Below are 23,096 nucleotides of genomic sequence, written 5' to 3'. Positions count from 1 at the left end.
TAACCCTAACCCTAACCCTAACCCTAACCCTAACCCTAACCCTAACCCTAACCCTAACCCTAACCCTAACCCTAACCCTAACCCTAACCCTAACCCTAACCCTAACCCTAACCCTAACCCTAACCCTAACCCTAACCCTAACCCTAACCCTAACCCTAACCCTAACCCTAACCCTAACCCTAACCCTAACCCTAACCCTAACCCTAACCCTAACCCTAACCCTAACCCTAACCCTAACCCTAACCCTAACCCTAACCCTAACCCTAACCCTAACCCTAACCCTAACCCTAACCCTAACCCTAACCCTAACCCTAACCCTAACCCTAACCCTAACCCTAACCCTAACCCTAACCCTAACCCTAACCCTAACCCTAACCCTAACCCTAACCCTAACCCTAACCCTAACCCTAACCCTAACCCTAACCCTAACCCTAACCCTAACCCTAACCCTAACCCTAACCCTAACCCTAACCCTAACCCTAACCCTAACCCTAACCCTAACCCTAACCCTAACCCTAACCCTAACCCTAACCCTAACCCTAACCCTAACCCTAACCCTAACCCTAACCCTAACCCTAACCCTAACCCTAACCCTAACCCTAACCCTAACCCTAACCCTAACCCTAACCCTAACCCTAACCCTAACCCTAATTTTTCAGCCCCCCACTCCCACCCCCTCCACCACAACTTCGGAGACACAATTTCTATTATTACTTTTCGTTAGGGTTTTTCCTCCACTCCATCCCTCTCACATACTTATTAGGGTTAGGGTTACATTTTATCACATAGGGACCAGAGGACCGGGACAATTGCAATTGCCCAGTACAATTATTTTTAAAACGACGCTTTTTAACCCTCATTTCTTTGACACTCATTTAAATATCTGGCTTGTGATTGGTTGTCTTTCTACTTTCATTATCTTTGGAAATACATCAATAAAATAAATTTCCCTGACAGATACTTAAGAAGAAAGATACATCAGTGATGGAGGTTCCTGATGGTGTGGTCTTCCCGCTGCAAACTCAAGCAGATGTTGAGGCGCTTGAGGAGCAACTGGGGGACCGCAGTCTAATCTCTGCTGGTTATTTTTTTGGTTTTCCAAATTGATTTGCATTAGCCTACAAAATAAAAATATGTATTACATTACAGTAAATTACACAAAGGCTACAACTTCAAATGTTTAGTTTACTTTATGGCTGAATTTTTAAATCTTTGAAGCTTATTGTCTTGGCAGTTCATGTAAGCCTTTTTTTCCCTCCTTTTTACTCTCATCCCTAGGTTGCCATGGTGGCAGATATAGGGGGCACAAATGTAGATGATGCAACTAGGCGAATAATGAAATACATTCTGTCAAACGAGCTGGCATTGGACTATAACATGTTTGGCCGGAAAAATAAGTTTAAATGGCCACATTCTGTGACCCACTCTTTCCCTTTGCAGCATGCGAAGCACGTAGACTCGAAGTTCTGTGGTATTTCAAGGGGTCTGTAAGAGGTGGTTTCTTTCTTGCAAACACCACAGGCCAGAGAATTCTTCTTCTTAGCTCTTCTTGTACAGGACACACAACACAGGTGTCCGCATTCAAGGTACGCATTTGCGTCTTCGAGACAGTAGGGGCATGTGTAAGGTTCCACATGCGTTGTCTCAGCATTCGAGCCGTCCGGGAGCACCGCGCCTTTAGGATAAGAAACATGAGAATTCATTTGTGGACTTTTAGTGTACATCTCTGGCAATAAGAGTTACTGTTACACCAAATGGATATAGATTGTTGTGTTCTTACCCGTAATGATCACGTTGTTGTCTGGTTCCAGTTCCAACACATATCTATCCCCAGACCACTCCTCTGGATTTGAATACTGGACAGACGGTACGAACCGACCTTCGGACTTGATGACATCTCCCAGTTTGGCCATTCGATCGTAGTAGTACAGGGCAACTGATATGCAGTCGGGCTGAGTCTCATTCGAGCAGGTTCCGTCAACACTGGCTGATGGCAGTTGTAGGGTCTGTGTTTCAGCGCGTCTCGCTTTGCTTGTATTCGGATGCATTTCATGTTGTGGTAGAAATTGGACACCTCAGGTTCCTGGCCCAAGGCATCATTCTCCGCGATCCTGTTCACATTAACTGTGGTCATGTTGAGGTCACACAGTGCTGTACAAGGAGCCGTGGCAGACAGGGAGGTTCTGGAATCCCAGACATTGGAGCATGTCAGGCCATACTTCTTGAACAGCTCGTATATTCGCTGGGGCTCGGTGCATCGCACATGTATCATCCTTGTTGCGGTCCCGGGCACTAACAGCGTAACACTGTGAGGTTCCTGCAGGGTAGAAAATACAGAAGTAATATAAACACGCTTGGTATATACAGCATGTCTTACAAACTTACATCTCATACAAACTTACATGTTTGCTGTGCAGCTTAAGTATGGTCATCAGTTCCCTCCTGAGTATCCACGCGCGCCCTTTTACTAATTCCACCGTGTTACACACATGGTAATAAAAGCTGTCCCCTGGTCTCATGGTGGTGTGCGTGACACTGTATTTGTTGGTGCTGACAGGCACTAGAGGTGTGTCATCCAGCAGTGTATCCAATGCTTCCCAGTCCATTGAGCCACGTCCCGGTTCCACCCATAGAGCTTTCATCACACTTAGGAGCTGTTGAATATACGCAGAGACTCTTTTAAATTCTACTTGGACACAAATGATTGTCTGATTTTTGGTTTTAGAATGTTTGTATATCCATCTGCTCATATACCACTTTGTGATTCCATCGGTCACAAAGTTGATGTGTGCCTGTGGGACACAGCACCATCTCACAGCTATTGTTATGGTATCCATTAGGCTAAGGCTCCGCACAGAGAAGGAGTTTCAGCCCTTGTTGCTCAGAGTAGAAACCCAGAGGATGCCATTTAGCCCGGATCAGCGAGGCTTCTATACACGCAGTGGAGACTCCAAACGCCCGACCGCGGATATCTCTGCTGACTTCTCAGTTTGTTCCCGGTCGGCCGTTCCCAGTGCTGCTGGGGCAAGAGCAGGTCCACTCCTCTGAACTGTTGGAACGGCCGACCGCGGATATCTCTGCTAAATATTACTTTGTCACAGGTTGGACTTTCGCAATGTGGCTGGACCAAGAGCAGGTCCACTCCTCTGAACTGTTGGAACGGCCGACCGCGGATATCTCTGCTAAATATTACTTTGTCACAGGTTGGACTTTCGCAATGTGGCTGGACCAAGAGCAGGTCCACTTCTCTGAATAATTCTATCTCTGTGTGAAACTTTTGCTACGGTTCAGCTGTGGGTAATCTAGAAGGGTTTTCATCAGTGAACTACAATACACTTTTGTCTCTTAGGAACTATCCCACAAGCAAAATAAATTACCTCTGCCTTTGTACGCTGAGAAGTAAGTACGTATACCATTGTAGTGGCTCTTACAGCGTACATGATGTTAATCTCGGTCACATGGACCTAAACAAGCTTTACATAACTTGTGCTCTCTGACATGTCAGGTTTTGAAGCCTACAAGACACGAAAGACTGAGGTGGATTGAGAAGCAGAGGACCGGTCATGACTGGAATCATTTCCACGGTGCCTAATACCGCCACAACCTGGGACCCGATCACACAAATCGCTGATGATGGGCTGTTCCTATGGGACATGGCACTGATTATAATATTAGCCGGTCTCGCATTTATTTCCAGCTTGTACTACATCTATGTGCTAAGTGTGATAACGAGAGGCTACACCACACTGCCTCTGATAATGGTATGATTGAATTTGCTATTTAACATCCACACGGTTTGCGTGACTCATAGTTTTCTTTATTGGCCATACTCAGGAAGTGCAATGACGAAGCTCGCACCCGCTTCTCTGGTGTTTGAGCGAACGAACCTTTCCAGGTTCCGGATTACAGGAGGGGCACACAACTTCTGTCCACCGAACTGATGGGTTCTGTTGAGAGACTGAGTGTGAGTACCCAAACAAAACTGTGACATCCATTGCTTTTTATACATACAAACATCAACTACGGTTACCCGTGTCCACACCGCCGGTCACGGAAGAGTCTGTAGCCTGGATGAAATGGTCATTCACGTGATACAGCGTTTCGTCCAAGGCACATGTTGTGGGAGCGTACACAGGTTCGTACAGAGGAGAATAGACACGTGAGCATGGTTTGTGAATAGGGGGCCTTGACCATGTGCTATAAATCCTGTGGGTGATCAGGCCCAGCCCAAAAACAGCCATCACTGGAACCGCTATCAAGGTGACCGTGAACCAATCATTCTCGTTGGCAATCCACCAATAATTACTATAGTGCACCATTGCTAAGAGTTTAGAGTCTGCTCCGTTCGTGAAATGTACTGACTGTCTAGTCTACTTGAAACCAGAAATCATGTCCTAGAGAAAGGTTATTTTCTTAGGGAATGGGGTTTTGTATCACAGAGACTGACTCTGTTTCCTCTTTACATCCACTATGAGAATGAACACTCGCCACACACTGTTAGTACACAGGGATTTCATCCGTTTTTTTTATTGTTCAGATCACACACGGTTCACATTTATTATAATTACAGTAAAAGCAAATGCAGCTCAATGCCATTGCCCTTCGCTGTCGTAGTTCAATCCCGGATCAGTAGACACCCAGAACCGCTGTAGGGTTACCAACTCTTAATGTCAACAAAATCAGTTCCTCCACAAGGTCCATTCTTTCGATTTGCGTGAAGATCAGACTCGTAACAAACATTGTGTGATGAAGGTACTTAGACACAATGTTACGGGATAGGTCCCATGCGTTTACCTCCTCAATCTGTCCGTAGGGAATATAACCATAACCCCTCACGATCTCCCATGACAGCAACAGTTTTACACGTTTCAACTCAGCTCTACTCAGGTTCCACATTGCCTGGTCAAAGCCCAGTGTCATCTGGTGATTCCAGTGCATATCACGACTCGCAAGCTCCTCGAGACAGTGCGTTTCGAGATCGGTCACTTTGAATTCAGGGTGGTGCTTTTCGAGTATAACCATCAAGATAGACCACACGACATACTCGGACAGATAGCGGCACATTTCACCGATCAAAGTCTCAGGGTGTTCCAGACACGTGTCCGATCCTCGCTTCTTAAGCATCCGGGTAATTGTCTCTATTACTCGGCCATCGAGTGGCAGATTCGTATGATCTTTTATAGCGGCCACCAGCTTAACAAAGATCGTATTGTTTCAGCTTCGAAAGGTTTCTAGCCATACCACACAAACAGATGAGGGCTGAGTTCGGAGGACCTTTCGCTGGGCAACCTCAGGACCTGTGTGATACTCTACATAAGGTGTTGGTGAAGAAACGTTGGTTAGATAAGCGAGAGTGGATACCACCTACTCCACGGAAAAAAAGAACCTCAAACCTCGACCGTTTAACGCGGACCATCAAGAGACTCTCGGTGTGTGATCACGTGAGCTCAAAGAAAATACTCTTCCCCCATTCAGCTGGTGACACAGACCCGATTCTCACCGAGTACGAGGATACAGAGGACCAGGATACAGAGGACGAGGATACAGAGGACAGTGTATCCGTAAAGGCTGGGCAGCCCCATGAGATCGCACAATCTGAGCGGGAAGCCGGGATCTTTTAACAGATTAATTCACCTAATGAGGTATAATGGGGAACGTGGGTGTCCTGGTACCAGGATGCTCACAACCAGAGTGGAAAGAGTTACGCTGAGGCTTCCACCCGCGCTCCGGAGCTACTACTTCAGGAAAAGAACTACAGTAACCGAGTACCGCGCCTACGTACCTGTGAATGGTGCCTTGTGATGTAAGAAATAAAAACGCTTTTGTACATCGATATGTGAATGGTCAGTTGTCTTTTATTTTTTGACAAATCTGTTTCCACATGATAATACAGAATTGCAGGTACACCAAATCGCATACAAATCATCAAATGTTTTTAACACATAACCTATTGCATATACAACATATCATAGAATAACATTCCATGACTTAGCATTAGACCTGGTCCTGTGTCCCTGTGAATATGTCAACGTTCATCACTGAGTAACTCAAGCAGCATTCCCGAGTACACACTTGCCCACGTAGTGCTAGATCCGTAGGGAGACACATGCCGAGGTTCGTACATTCTGGGGTGCTCACTTCCCCACGTATGCGTAGCTCCGGGTTGATATCTCTGCCAAGGTTCGTACATTCCGGGGTGCTCACTTCCCCACGTATGTGTAGCTCCGAGTAGACTTCCCTGCCACGGTTCGTGTATTCCAGGGTGGGCACTTTCCCATGTAGGCCTATATTCAGGTGGATACGCGTGCCTAGGTTCGTGTTTGTAGAAGCACCTAACTCCAAAGTAGCATGTTCCCTGACCTTCAGCAAAGTGTCGACATGGTATACGCGCCATACCACCCATGTATTTCTTGATAAGTTTCCGCTTTTCATGTATATCTTCGACCCAGTAATCACTCGGTATGAAAAAGGGTGATCTGGTTCGACACACAGGGCACAATTTAGCGGTTTTGTTATAGCGGGACGCTCTCCACATGCGGATGCACCCGAGACAATAACAGTGGCTGCATTTGGGCAGAATTCCGAATCTACGCTCCTTTGGAATGTCTTTGTCGAATACCACCTCCAAGCACACATTACACTCCTTCTCTCTACTGCGCTGGATTGCAAGCGAGATCTCTTTGTGTGCCTCTATGCGTTCCGTGGGGTACCCAGAGCGCAGTCCCGCTACCTTAATGCTCTCACCCGGACCATGGTGCGGCTGCCCTGGTACAGAAGCAAGGTGGTTCACACTGTACACCATCCCTGGACCTCCGGATGTTGCTGCTGCTGCTGCTGTCATTGTTACCATTGCTCTCTGCAGTGCTTAGCCTGATTGCCCTGCTGAGGCCGACTATTAGTGATCATAAAGCAGCGATCCTGCCCAGGTCACTATTATCCGACCGTCGTTAACCCAGCTCTGCGTACATGGTATGCTGTTACACAGTGTAAAGTCTACAGGGGCATCGTGTGCCAAAAGATATGTAACGTTCCATATGCGATTGATATACACTGATACTGTGTTTACATGTTTTTCCAATACACACCTAATACTCATCCTCACTGTCAACGTTTGAATCTTAACATCCTGTGCTGAACACACTTTTTTTCTTTGCTTTATGGTCCGGACCCTTGAAAGGTTTGTTGCGTGACGGTTCATTTAATTGTTGCTCATTTGGGTCTGTGTATAACTGCTTGTTGTTTCGGTGCAACGGGAGCGGCTGATCATGGAGCTTGGTGTAGTTCATCTCTCGTTGATACTCGCCGATTTGATGAGGTGGCCGCTGTGCTGGATACCGATGATTCTCTAAAGATTTAGGAGACTGTTGATACTGCTGTTGCGTAGGTGGATACCGATGACTCTCTAGAGATTGAGGTGGCTGTTGCTGCGGCTGCTGCTGATGATGATGGTAATTGGGGAAAACACTCATGAAGTTGCCCTCTGGGATAGGTGGGGCCGAAGGGTAGTTCGTACACACTTTACTATCGAGCCAGCTCCCGGGTACATCCACTAAGGGAGCCACGGTTTTCTTGGGTTCCCATGGAGACATGTGGCCATCGCGTTTACCCGTGAAACCCTGCTGATTGTAGGTCATAGGTGCCGCTGAACTCATGCAGTAACGAAACAACAGATATATGTAGTATCTTGAGAGTTTACGGGTCTCCAATGCTATCTGATCGGGAATAGGCCTGTCCTGAGACAGAGTAGTACTGTATTCCATGTTGTGGAGAGACTCTAGATCCGCTCTTGGTATGTACAACGTGTCCGCCCTCTGCCACATATCCCGCAATAGCTGCAGGGTCATCTGAAGCGTGCCCGCTTCTTTGAACCCAGTCTCTTGCAACAATCCCGTAGCAGGGGCACCTGCCACTATCAGGCATTCGAACAGCGATACGGAAGCGTGGTCGGAGAACACGATCCGTCTACGTATCGAGCCGTTCATCTCCTATTTACTACTACCCTACAGGTGCTACAGATAGGCGCGTGGTCCGTAGGATTCGGGTGATAATGGCTCCGGTCAGGGATCTAAACAGATGCAATGTAGAAAGGTTGTTAGCGATGGTAGAGCGTTACAGTCTCTATCACGTTAAGACCTTGTGTTACAACGATGTGCAAGGTGTGCTCGAGTGGCTCGGGGGACCCGGTGGCAATTTCACCTTCACACACACCGAAGATACCGTACAGGTACTTAATAGGTTTATCGGACTGCATAACCTAAATAAAGTAGTAGTGATGGGTATCGACCAGGACCCTGTGGTCGAGGGGAAAGATCATATAGTGGTACACACAAAACGAAAGAGCGTACCGACAATCAGGAACTGTACATCTGACTCGATCATACTGTTCCTGGTGGTGAAATGTAATGCGATAGCCCCGTGCACTCAGGAGCTGTACACGTTGATAAGGGACGCGCATAACATAGTCAAGAACACCCACACTTCCCTATTCCCGAAGTTCGAAACGTGCCCAGTTCAGCAACTCGAGGTCGCCACATCTCAGCAAGCGTATCCGGTGATAGACGGGTTTCTACCCTCGAGCTACAGTACAACTGAACCCAGGATGCCCCTCGTGACCGTAGACAGCTTTGGTCGACGATACGAGCCCCTAGAGTGTACCGTATCCTCGGACACAAATCCGTGGAGCCTCTACGCGGGGATATCCATACCTACCGATCCTACATGTGACATTGATATAGAAAAGCTTGTAACCACCCCCGGGAAAGTCCTGGGTCGAGGAGGATTTGGGGTCGCTGTTCCGATCAACAAGCACCAAGTAGTAAAAACCAACCTGTTTCCAGAAATGGTGAACTGGAGCCTTCCTTTCATAGACAGGGAGTTCAATCGCTATGCGCACATCGCATCCCAGGTAGAAGAGGTGCTGATCGGGTTTTCAATAAAACACCCAAACATCCTGCGCACATTCGGAGGCTTCTGGTGCGAGATCCCCAACTACCAGTTAGGAGGTAGAGCCGTACACGTAATGGAACGAGCCCTTGTCTCGCTGCAGGAGTTCATGTGGCGTATAGACGAAAGAAGGATCGTACCCATGGTTGAACTAGACACCTTGCGAGGGTTGGAATACCTGAGATCCAAGGCCATCCAGCACAGGGACTTCACCTTCAGGAACGTGTTGGTCTGCCACCAGCCTAATAGAAAGCCTGTACCTTTCACTTTCAAGATCAGCGATTTCGGTACCGCTTGCAACTTCACTACGCCAGACCAACCGCGGGGTAACCATACTAACATGGCCCCTGAGGTACTATGGTGTTGGACCTCATCTACCGGGAGTGACATATTCAGCTGGTTCTGCGTGATGTGGGAGTTACACAGCGGCTTCCTGTTGTTCCCGTTCAAGAAGGGCAAGCTAGGTTACTGTAGGAAAACATATGCTGAGAGTCTATCCAATCTGCTTGGTGTTTACAGCCCGGAGAACACGGACTCGTTCGAGCTCGAATACATGAAAGCTATCAACGCCCGAGTCCTTCACGCAAAATACAAAGACAGCAGGCCTACTGTCCATAGGATACAGGCGAATCTTGATAGAATGGGTGCAAACATTGCGGACAAGCAGTTTATCTCATTGGGAGCGCTGTGCATTACACTGTTCCCTCAAGAGAGGTGGTCTCCTTCCAAACTGCTGAGCCTCACTCGGTACCAGTTATTGAGTAAGGATATAAGCGAGGCACGGTCACCCTCGGAACGGATTCCCTCATCCATTCATCTCGGGGAGTATAGACCGACCGATATAATAGTGGGGCACGATTGTGACCCAGTGGAACTCATTAAACTAGTGAATGAAAGAGACCAGAAAGGATTACCGGTTACAGTGTTCCGTTCCGAACCAAAAGTTCACTATGGCATAGACACCCTGAGATTGGCACCTGATTTCATCCAGCCTTACGAGTGGTACGCGCAAAAGGTTGCAATGCTCACAGGTGTATATGAGAGCGAGTATACAAGCATGTGTAACAAACGCAAGGCTAGTGACCTACACAACCCGGCTGAGGTGATACACGCAAAAAAGGCCCCGGGGTTACAAGTAGAAAATCCGGACGACAATGAGACTATCGTGGTCCGAGGTCAACAATGTATGGTTACTCCTGGAGCCGTGGTCTACGATGTGACACAGAGAATCGAACGGGAAGAGGAGCTTCCGTCCCTTATACTCAACGAACCTGATGGCATGGAAAGTACGTTCAGCCACATTTCTGAGACTATAGATGCGTGCCTGTACGATGCGCATGAGTTGGCTTTGGACGAAAACCCGCTCCCTGCGTTGACATGCAGCGATATACGTAGAGGGATAATCGAGGGTCATGGTTCAGACATGTGTTCGTTAAGCGATATTTTGAATATGGTTCAACACACCAGCCATACGCAGCTAGCATCCGGAGTGGGCAGCCTAATCGGAGATGACGCACAAGGGAACGATATCGCTGCAAGTGTCGAATCTGGAGTGGGCAGCTTAATCCACGATGACACACAAGGGAAGGATATCGCTGCTAGTGTCGAATCGAGCACAGAGCCAGACCGGGGACCCGTGGACGAGCCGTGTGGTACGGTGACTGTGCGAGGCAAGAAGATGGATGGGGAGATATCTACAAACATCATCATTCTCAAGAGTCACAACGAGAAGGAGATAGCACGTTTCAAAGAAAACGTGATCCTCCTGTCACAAAGCATGACTCGAATGTACCCTCTCATATTCGCTGGTCCCCGGCACGGATTGTGTAAGTGCTCTAAGCGCAATGATACGCTCATGTTCCAGTACGTGCAGTTGTTCGAAGAATGCAAGCAAGTGTCACGCTGGAACATTTCAGATTCGCCAAATTCTGTTTACGTGTTCCTGATGCAAATCTTTCTGACACTTAAGGCCGTGTTAGACATAAAGCTGTTACCCGTGTACATGACAGAATGGCAGGATCTCCTGATCGGTAAAGGAGCTGTGATGATCGACATTGTGCCTTATCTCAGCAGGAACTTCAACAAACCACAACCCTCCATGTTCGGGGAACAATGTAGGAGCTTGGTCAGTCTGTGTACCACTATGGTGGAAAAGCACTTACCTACACGAAGGGACGTCGTCGGCGCCAGCCGCGCAAAAGGCCTGAAAAAATACTAGCCTCCCGTACTTGGTGTACCCCCCCTTTTTTTCGCCCTAAAAATAGGCCGCCCCCCTGGTAAAATCCGTACGGTCTTCCAGTCCGCCAAAGTCGAAACGGCGCGTCTCTGGGGCCCCCGGGGCCCGAGATATGATTTTTTTCCCGAAAAGTGCCAAAAACCGCGCTACCGGACAATTCCACCAGGTGGCATGCGACCGTACTAGCCTAATGCCGGGATTGCGTGGCAAATGTACGCCGGCCTGAGCCGCGCAATGCATTGCCGGCGCCAATGTAATACATTGCAAATGTACGCCCGATGGGATTCCCCATGATACGCGTCAGTACATGCTCCAAGGGTCCAAATTTGTAAAATACTGGCCAAATGTACACGCGATACTTCTCAATTGTACGCCCAATGGGAATCCCCATAATACACATCAGTGCATACTCCCACCGGTCGAAATTTGTAATTTACTTGCCAAATGTACACGCGATACTTTCCAATTGTACGCCCAATGGGATTCCCCATACTACATATTAGGACATACTCCCCCGGTCCAATTTTGTAATTTACTGGGCAAATGTACATGTAATACTTCCCAATTGTACGCACAATGGGATTATCAATAGAACACATGGGAACATGCTCCCCCGGTCCAAATTTGTAAAATACTGGCCAAATGTACACGCGATACTTCCCAATTGTACGCCCAATGGGATTTTCAATAGAACACATGGGAACATACTCCCCCAGTCCATATTTTGAACAATACTGGGCAAATGTACATGCTGTACTTCCCAATTGTACGCCCAATGGGATTACCCATACACTTAGGTCCAAACTCCCCCAAGTGCAAATTTGGAGGTTTACACTACAATCACTGCTACACAGGATGTTTCTCAGTACAGGGGTACATCCAGAAACAGTGAAATAGATAACCAGATACATGGTATGACAACTGTCCATATGCCGGTGGCAGTGTAATACATTGCAAATGTACACATACTCCCCCAGTCCAAATTTTGAACAATACTTGGCAAATGTACATAATATACTTGCCAAATGTACGCCTAATGGAATTACCCATAATACACTTCACTCCATACTCCCCCAGTCCAAATTTTGAAATTTACTGGGCAAATGTACATATCCAGTGTATTACATTGCCGGTGGCTGTGTAATACATTGCAAATGTACACAAAATTGGATTATCAATAGAACACATGGGAACATACTCCCCCAGTCCAAATTTTGAACAATACATGGCAAATGTACAAGCTATACTTGCCAAAAGACCACCCAATGGAATTACCCATAATACACTTCACTCCATACTTCCCCCAGTCCAAATTTTCAAATTTACTGGGCAAATGTACATTTTCAGTGTATTACATTGCCGGTGGCAGTGTAATACATTGCAAATGTACACAAAATTGGATTATCAATAGAACACATGGGAACATACTCCCCCAGTCCAAATTTTGAACAATACTGGCAAATGTACATAGCAATACTTGCCAAAAGTACCACCCAATGATAATAACCATAATACACTTCACTCCATACTCCCCCAGTCCAAATTTTCAAATTTACTGGGCAAATGTACATATCCAGTGTATTAAATTGCCGGTGGCAGTGTAATACATTGCAAATGTACACAAAATTGGATTATTAATAGAACACATAGGAACATACTCCCCCAGTCCAATTTTTGAACAATACTTGGCAAATGTACATAATATACTTGCCAAATGTACGCCCAATGGAATTACCCATAATACACTTCACTCCATACTCCCCCAGTCCAAATTTTGATATTTACTGGGCAAATGTACATATCCAGTGTATTACATTGCCGGTGGCTGTGTAATACATTGCAAATGTACACCCAATGGAATTACCCATACACTTCGGTCTAAACTCCCCCAATTGCAGATTTGGATGTTTACACTATAATCACTGCTACACAGGATGTTTCTCATTACATGGGAACATCCAGAAACATTGAAATAGATATCCGGTTACATGGTATGACTACTGTCCATATGCAGTGTAGTACATTGCAAATGTACACCCAATGGAATTACACATAATGCACTTCACTTCATAATCCCCTTGTCAAAATGTTGATATTTACTGGGCAAATGTACATGCTATACTTCTCAATTGTAAGCCCAATGGAATTATCCATAATACACTTCACTCCATACTCCCCCATTCCAAATTTTTCATTTACTGGGCAAATGTACATGATTTACTTCCAATTTGTACACCCATTCCCCAGGCTACAGGAGTCTTGGAGATTGCCCTTCCTCTGGTCCCCCTCTCGCAGCCTCTGGTCCACCTCTGTCCCTCTGGTCCCCCTCTCTCCCAGCCTCTGTTCCCCTTCCTGGGCAGCATTCTGGGCTCAAACAGCCTGGGCCTGCCCACCTCCATAACCTGGTGCTCCCTGAGGGCCAGAGTACCCTCTCTTAAGCACCCTCCACTGACTAAACCAAGATAGCCACGGCCCCAGGAAAAATGGACACCAGGTAACACAAATCCACTTTTGGGCACTTGGGAACCCTCTGGACTTAGTCTGATTTCCGAAAAGTTTTTGGTCACCAGTGAACCCTCTGGACTTGGTCTTATTTTAGAATTTTTTTTGGGCACCTGGTAACCCACACTCTGGACTTAGTCTGATTTCCGAAAATGTTTTGGGCACATGGTTACCCAAACTCTGGACTTAGCCTGATTTCCGAAAATGTTCTGGGCACCTGGTTACCCACACTCTGTTTTACTGGGCAAATGTACATGATTTACTTCCAATTTGTACACCCAATTTCCTGGCTACAGGAGTCATGGAGATTGCCCTTCCTCTGGTTCCCCTCTCCCAGCCTCTGGTCCCCCTACCTGGGTAGCACTTTGGGCTCTGGGCACCTGGGACTACTGGGCAAATGTACACGCAATACTTCCCAATTGTACGCCCAATGGGATTCCCCATACTACACATTAGGACATACTCCCCCGGTCAAAATTTGTAATTTACTGGGCAAATGTACACGCAATACTTCTCAATTGTACGCCCAATGGGATTCCCCATAATACACATCAGGACATACTTCCCCAGTCAAAATTTGTGATTATTACTGGGCAAATGTACATGCAATACTTCCCAATTGTATGCCCAATGGAAATACCCATAATACACTTCACTCCATACTCCCCCTGTCCAAATTTTGAAATGTACTGGGCAAATGTACTTAGAATACTTCCCAATTGTGCACCTAATGGGATTACCCCATAGAACACATTTGTACATACTTCCCCTGTCCATTTCTTGACATTAACAGGACAAATTTACATAGAAAAAAACTCAGGTAGGCCAACTCCTGTACATTTGCAATGTAAATGAATGGGTAGGAAATACTGCCCAATTGTACATTTGAAGGAAACATCTTAAAGGCATGGGAGTTGAATTTTCCAAGTGTACATCAAGAAACAAATGTGTTGCACATTATTATTATTAAGCATTTTAAGCCTTTTCTTCAATGTACAATTGGGCAGTATTTCCTACCCATTCATTTACATTGCAAATGTACAGGACATGTCCTTACCTACTCGTGTACATTTGCAATGTAAATGAATGGGTAGGAAATACTGCCCAATTGTACATTTGAAGGAAACATCTTAAAGACATGGGAGTTGGATTTTCCAAGTGTACATCAAGAAACAAACGTGTTGCACATTATTATTATGCATTTTAAGGCTTTTCTTCAATGTACAATTGGGCAGTATTTCCTACCCATTCATTTACATTGCAAATGTACAGGACATGTCCTTACCTACTCCTGTACATTTGCAATGTAAATGAATGGGTAGGAAATACTGCCCAATTGTACATTTGAAGGAAACATCTTAAAGGCATGGGAGTTGAATTTTCCAAGTGTACATCAAGAAACAAATGTGTTGCACATTATTATTATAGCATTTTAAGCCTTTTCTTCAATGTACAATTGGGCAGTATTTCCTACCCATTCATTTACATTGCAAATGTACAGGACATGTCCTTACCTACTCGTGTACATTTGCAATGTAAATGAATGGGTAGGAAATACTGCCCAATTGTACATTTGAAGGAAACATCTTAAAGACATGGGAGTTGGATTTTCCAAGTGTACATCAAGAAACAAATGTGTTGCACATTATTATTATGCATTTTAAGGCTTTTCTTCAATGTACAATTGGGCAGTATTTCCTACCCATTCATTTACATTGCAAATGTACAGGACATGTCCTTACCTACTCGTGTACATTTGCAATGTAAATGAATGGGTAGGAAATACTGCCCAATTGTACATTTGAAGGAAACATCTTAAAGGCATGGGAGTTGGATTTTCCAAGTGTACATCAAGAAACAAATGTGTTGCACATTATTATTATGCATTTTAAGGCTTTTCTTCAATGTACAATTGGGCAGTATTTCCTACCCATTCATTTACATTGCAAATGTACAGGACATGTCCTTACCTACTCGTGTACATTTGCAATGTAAATGAATGGGTAGGAAATACTGCCCAATTGTACATTTGAAGGAAACATCTTAAAGACATGGGAGTTGGATTTTCCAAGTGTACATCAAGAAACAAATGTGTTGCACATTATTATTATGCATTTTAAGGCTTTTCTTCAATGTACAATTGGGCAGTATTTCCTACCCATTCATTTACATTGCAAATGTACAGGACATGTCCTTACCTACTCCTGTACATTTGCAATGTAAATGAATGGGTAGGAAATACTGCCCAATTGTACATTTGAAGGAAACATCTTAAAGGCATGGGAGTTGGATTTTCCAAGTGTACATCAAGAAACAAATGTGTTGCACATTATTATTATGCATTTTAAGGCTTTTCTTCAATGTACAATTGGGCAGTATTTCCTACCCATTCATTTACATTGCAAATGTACAGGACATGTCCTTACCTACTCGTGTACATTTGCAATGTAAATGAATGGGTAGGAAATACTGCCCAATTGTACATTTGAAGGAAACATCTTAAAGGCATGGGAGTTGGATTTTCCAAGTGTACATCAAGAAACAAACGTGTTGCACATTATTATTAAGCATTTTAAGGCTTTTCTTCAATGTACAATTGGGCAGTATTTCCTACCCATTCATTTACATTGCAAATGTACAGGACATGTCCTTACCTACTCGTGTACATTTGCAATGTAAATGAATGGGTAGGAAATACTGCCCAATTGTACATTTGAAGGAAACATCTTAAAGACATGGGAGTTGGATTTTCCAAGTGTACATCAAGAAACAAATGTGTTGCACATTATTATTATGCATTTTAAGGCTTTTCTTCAATGTACAATTGGGCAGTATTTCCTACCCATTCATTTACATTGCAAATGTACAGGACATGTCCTTACCTACTCGTGTACATTTGCAATGTAAATGAATGGGTAGGAAATACTGCCCAATTGTACATTTGAAGGAAACATCTTAAAGGCATGGGAGTTGGATTTTCCAAGTGTACATCAAGAAACAAATGTGTTGCACATTATTATTAAGCATTTTAAGCCTTTTCTTCAATGTACAATTGGGCAGTATTTCCTACCCATTCATTTACATTGCAAATGTACAGGACATGTCCTTACTGACTCGTGTACATTTGCAATGTAAATGAATGGGTAGGAAATACTGCCCAATTGTACATTTGAAGGAGACATCTTAAAGACATGGGAGTTGGATTTTCCAAGTGTACAACAAAAAACAAATGTATTGCACATTATTATTATGCATTTTTAGGCTTTTCATCAATGTACAATTGGGCAGTATTTCCTACCCATTCATTTACATTGCAAATGTACAGGACATGTCCTTACCTACTCGTGTACATTTGCAATGTAAATGAATGGGTAGGAAATACTGCCCAATTGTACATTTGAAGGAGACATCTTAAAGACATGGGAGTTGGATTTTCCAAGTGTACAACAAAAAACAAATGTGTTGCACATTATTATTATGCATTTGAAGGCTTTTCTTCAATGTACAATTGGGCAGTATTTCCTACCCATTCATTTACATTGCAAATGTACAGGACATGTCCTTACTGACTCGTGTACATTTGCAATGTAAATGAATGGGTAGGAAATACTGCCCAATTGTACATTTGAAGGAGACATCTTAAAGACATGGGAGTTGGATTTTCCAAGTGTACAACAAAAAACAAATGTATTGCACATTATTATTATGCATTTTTAGGCTTTTCTTCAATGTACAATTGGGCAGTATTTCCTACCCATTCATTTACATTGCAAATGTACAGGACATGTCCTTACTGACTCGTGTACATTTGCAATGTAAATGAATGGGTAGGAAATACTGCCCAATTGTACATTTGAAGGAGACATCTTAAAGACATGGGAGTTGGATTTTCCAAGTGTACAACAAAAAACAAATGTGTTGCACATTATTATTATGCATTTTAAGGCTTTTCTTCAATGTACAATTGGGCAGTATTTCCTACCCATTCATTTACATTGCAAATGTACAAGAGTCAGTTAAGGGAACTCCTGTACATTTGCAATGCACAGAGGGGAACCCCTAACAGGTATGAGGTATGTTCTCCCCTTTTATGAACATTGCTTGTGGACGGTGTACTCTTGTTGTGTTTTTCTTGGACTGTACATTTGCTGTGTAATACATTGCCACTGGCAATGTATTACGCAGGCCCTGGACGTAAACAAGGCCCGAAACACATCCTGTGTAGTAGTGATTTATGTGTTTTTGACATATTGCGGCCCGTAGGACGCTCATAGACACACCGTTTTCGACGTGCTCCATCGGGGGAATGGGGTGATGAATCATCCACACAGTTATGCCAGCTGTGTGCAGTTTTTCATTCTGCAATTGTTCAATTTGTATTCAGCAATTGTACACTTTGCTCTCTCCCATTGACAATACATTGCCTACTCCTCAAATTTCACCTCAAGCTTTAACGGGTTTCCGAGTGTCGTAAAGAGCTGTGCTTCGGATATGTTCATCGGGGGTGGGCCTAGTCTACCTGGTACGATCTGTAGCCTCCTGCGTCCACAGGAAGTCACCTCTGACCCCCGAAATGTGTTACAGGTCATCCCATTGACAATACATTGGCTACTCAACACAGCCTTTAAAGTGTTTCCGAGTGTCGTAAAGAGCTGTCCTTCGGATATGTTCATCACAGGGTGGCCTCGTCCTGCGTCCACCAGATGTCATGTGTGACCCCGTCCCCCAAAGCTGTTTCGCCCAATGGAATCCATTGGGTGACCTATTTTGACCTTTATCCCTCACAGACAAGCCATTTTCGATGTGGTGCATCAGGGGAACTCTAACTTTGCTCTTCATCTACTCTACCTCTTGTCTACACCTCTATTGCTGCTCGCCTCTGCCCCTCATCCATCACTTCATTAGTCCTCCATCATTCTGCGACTCCGCTCTTCCTATAGCACTACACACCTCCTCCTGATCTCCCCACCATACCGCACCTCCTCTATGACCATGCGCCTACTATATCACTCTGCCCATCCTCCTGATCTCCACCCCTCCATCAGTCCATGCCTCCTCAATAACACTGCGCCTCCTATATCCATGGGGACCACCTCCATCATTCCACACCTCCTCTATGACCCTGTGCCTCCAATATCTCTCTCTACCCCTCTTCCGTCAGTCCATGCCTCCCTCTATGACACAGTGCCTCCTTTATCACTCTGCACCCTGTCCAGACTGTCTCCTTCTCATGTACAGTTGGGCAGTATTTCCTACCCATTCAAATACATTGCAAATGTACAGGACTTATCCTTACTGACTCGTGTACATTTGCAATGTAAATGAATGGGAAGGAAATACTGCCCAATTGTACAATGTAGAAAAGGCTTAAAATGCTTAATAATAATGTGCAACACATTTGTTTCTTGATGTACACTTGGAAAATCCAACTCCCATGTCTTTAAGATGTCTCCTTCAAATGTACAATTGGGCAGTATTATAAGTACATTTACCCAGTATATGTCAAAATTTGGACTGGGGGAGTATGGAGTGAAGTGTAAAATGGGGTAATTCAATTGGGAGTACTACTGGTACGTACTATGAGTACATTTGTCCAGTAAATGTCAATATATGGACTGGGGGAATATGGAGTGAGGTGTATTATGGGGTAATTTCATTGGGTGTACAATTGGGAAGTATTCTAAGTACATTTGCCCAGTAAATGTCATAATTTGGAATGGGGGAGTATGGAGTGAAGAGTATTATGGGTGATCCCATCGGGCATACAATTGAGAAGTATTATAGGTACATTTGCACAGTAAATGTAAAAATGTTGACTCCGGGGGTCTCGGAGCAAAGCGTATGGGTAGTCTCATTAGTTGTACAATTGGGCAGTATAACATGTACATTTGCCTAGTAAAAGTCAAAATTTTGACTTTGGGGGTCTCGGACAACAGCATATGGGTGGTCTGATATGTTGTACAATTGGGCAGTATAACTTGTACATTTGCCTAGTAAAAGTCAAAATTTTGACTTTGGGGGTCTCGGACAACAGCATACGGGTGGTCTGATATGTTGTACAATTGGGCAGTATAACTTGTACATTTGCCTAGTAAAAGTCAAAATTTTGACTCCGGGGTCATCTGACCGAAGTCTATGGGTGTTTTAATAGGATGTACATTTGGGCGGTATAATTTGTACATTTGCCTAGTAAAAGTCAAAATTTTGACTCCAGGGTCATCTGACCGAAGTCTATGGATGTTTTAATAGGATGTACATTTGGGCGGTATAATTTGTACATTTGCCTAGTAAAAGTCAAAATTTTGACTCCAGGGTTCTCTGACCGAAGTCTATGGGTGTTCTCATAAGATGTACAATTGGGCGGTATAATTTGTACATTTGCCTAGTAAATGTCAAAATTTTTGACTTCGGGGGTCCAGGACCGAATAGAATGGGCAGACCCATTGGGCGTACAATTGGGCAGTACAACTGTACACGGGCAATATAAACGACGGTCACCTCAGCTGCCCAACTCTAGAAACCCTGATTCACCTCCAGTTTGAGTTCGGTGGAGCGAGAAGTCCTCTAGTGGAATTTTCATGAACTGCAGTTGTGGCAGGAGGGCCTGTACACCAAGTTAGTAATACTAGCCTCCTGCCGCCAAACATGCAGCTTTTTTTTTGTGTAGTGTAGAGCGTCATGTACAATGCATGCCTATTCATTTTTGTCCAACAAAGTAGTGCTGGCCCTTACCTGGAGGTTAGCATAGCAGAGTCTCTGCCTATTTTCAGAGAACATCTGAAAACATACCTTTTTATAGACCTACAATAGTTCCACTCTAACCACCTATGTTGTCTTTTGAAAAATTTTCTTTTTATGTTTATTATGCTTATTATTTGTATGGTGCTATTTCCAGCACTGATAATTAATTAGAACTCACTCATTATAAAGTTGTGTGGTTCTTTCACCTCTGTGTAAGAGCGTCTGCTAAATAACTACAATGTAAGTGTAACATTTTTTGAAAGAATGTATAATGAAAATACAGAATACGCACTCCTCCTAACTGGTGGCCAATGTAGGCCATCCGCCCATCAGCAAGACGTGTGATTGGATAGCGCAGAGGATGGGAAGAAAGGTTGGCAAAGCGTGCAGATTGGCTGTCCTCCAGGGCTCGAATTATGTCATCAATAATACAGGTATTCTTCTCGTCAAGCAGACAGAGTAGTTGAACCCTAACACTGGAACTTGGATTAGAACTATGGAACGATGAAGTTGGAGACAGGGAGACAGAGAGAGACAGAGGAGAGATGTGTGTTATTAATTAATTCTCTTGTGTTTCCATGGAAAAAATACAAAAAGGGGATTACTGCAAGGTTACGGTTACTAGGAAACAGCAATTGTCATCAACGAATGGGCAGAGTTATTGCCCACTTTGGAATGTAGCATCTACCAGTTTCTGTATGTGCGTGTGTCCATGCGCATGTGTGTGCCTGATTGACTGTATAACAGATTGACCAACCAACTAACCAACTGACTGACGGATTGGCTGACAGATTGACAAACCGACTGACCACCTGACTGACGGATTGGCTGACAGATTGACAAACCGACTGACCACCTGACTGACGGATTGGCTGACAGATTGACCAACCGACCGACCACCTGACTGATGGATTGGTGAATCATTGCTGAGTGATTGATACTTAAAAACATTTTTTTTTTATTTACCTGTAGTTTTACCAAAATTTCAGATTATATCTTTTTTTAATTGAAAATAAACAATATACAGTGGATATAAAAAGTCTACACACCCTTGTTAAAATCCCAGGTCTTTATGGTGTAAAAGAATGAGACGAAGATAAATCAAGTCAAAACTTTTTCCACTTTTAATGTGATCTATAATGTGAACAATTCAATTGAAAAACCATCTGAAATCTTTGAGGGTGAAAAATGTCAAATAAAAACCTTACAATAACCTGGTTGCATAAGTGTGCAGACCCACTTATAACTGGGGATGTGGCTGCGTTCAGAAATAACCAATCACATTCAAACTCATGTTAAATAGAAGTCATTACACACCTACCATCATTTAAAGTGACTCTGATTAATCACAAACAAAGTTCAGCTGTTCTAGTAGGATTTTCCTGACATTTTCTTTGTTGCATCTCAGATCAAAAGCCATGGTCCCCAGGGTGCTTCCAAATCATCTGAGGGATGTCATTGTTGAAAGATATCAGTCAGGAGAAAGGTACAAAAGAATTTCCAAAGAATTAGATATACCATGGAACACAGTGAAGCCAAGAACTGGACGTCCCTCCAAAATTGATGAAAAGACAAGAAGAAACCTGGTCAGGCAGGCTTCCAAGAGGCCTACAGCAACAGTAAAGGAAGTGCAGGAATGTCTGGCTAGTACTGGCTGTGTGCTACATGTGACAACAATCTCCCATATTCTTCATATGAATGAGCTATGGGGTAGGGTGGCAAGACGGAAGCCTTTTCTTACAAAGAAAAACATCAAAGCCTGGCTGAAGTTTGCAAAAACTGGTCTGATGAAACCAAGGTTGAACTTTTTGGCCATAATTCCAAAAGGTATGTTTGGCGCAAAAACAACACTGCACATCACCCAAAGAACACCATACCCACAGTGAAGCATGGTGGTGGCAGCATCATGCTTTGGGGCTGTTTTCCTTCAGCTGGAACCAGGGCCTTAGTCAGGGTGGAGGAAATTATGAACAGTTACAAATACCAGGCAATTTTGGCACAAAACCTTCAGGCGTCCGTTAGAAAGATGAAGTTCACTTTTCAGCACAACAACGACCCAAAGCACACATCCAAATCCACACAAGCATGGCTGCACCAGAAGGAAATTTACGTTTTGGAATGGCCTAGACAGAGCCCAGACCTGAATCCAGCTGAACATTGTGGGCTGATCTGAAGAGGGCTGTGCACAGGAGATGTCCTTACAATCTGACAGATTTGGAGAGCTTTTGTAAAGAAGAGTGCTCTATTGGGTTGAGATCTGGTGACCGTGGGGGCCATTTCAGTACAGCGAACTCATTGTCATGTTCAAGAAACCAATTTGAAATGATTCGAGCTTTGTGACATGGTGCATGTGATGGTAATTCCATGTATCGACACTCGGAGTAAGGGACACAGAGACAAAGTTCTCTTTGTACATTATAACAGTTTTATTAATTATTATGCACAGAGACTATTATGAGAGACGCGTCAACCGCTTACACACACATAATCGTCTGCGGAGTCTCTAACTCAATATAGCTTATTCAACCGTATATATCACATAGGAAAAAGGGGTGTGGTAAGATGCTGCCATCTGTCTCATGTCAATCAAACACATTCCATTTGTTCTGTCACACAAGTCAAATGCTATCTTCCCCCACCTTATCCTTCCTGCCATAATGTTTACTGTAGTGTT

The 23,096-nt window shown here is 44.2% G+C and overlaps 1 protein-coding gene across 1 annotated transcript; it reads right to left on the bottom strand.

The window, feature by feature from the left end:
- Positions 1-1,025: 1,025 nt before the first annotated feature.
- On the bottom strand, positions 1,026-3,143 carry LOC117594230. Its single transcript, XM_034291315.1, has 2 exons — positions 2,403-3,143; positions 1,026-2,317 (listed from the first exon to the last, which is right to left on the bottom strand). The coding sequence occupies exons 1-2, from the start codon at positions 2,835-2,837 to the stop codon at positions 1,790-1,792; spliced, it is 963 nt and encodes a 320-aa protein (XP_034147206.1). The 5' UTR covers positions 2,838-3,143; the 3' UTR covers positions 1,026-1,789.
- Between the last annotated feature and the right edge of the window lie 19,953 nt (positions 3,144-23,096).

This window comes from Esox lucius, unplaced genomic scaffold (genome assembly GCF_011004845.1).
Source record: "Esox lucius isolate fEsoLuc1 unplaced genomic scaffold, fEsoLuc1.pri scaffold_64_arrow_ctg1, whole genome shotgun sequence".
Lineage (NCBI taxonomy): Eukaryota > Metazoa > Chordata > Actinopteri > Esociformes > Esocidae > Esox > Esox lucius.
The sequence above is the reverse complement of the archived record's forward strand: the minus strand, read 5'-3'. Positions and strand labels throughout refer to the sequence as shown.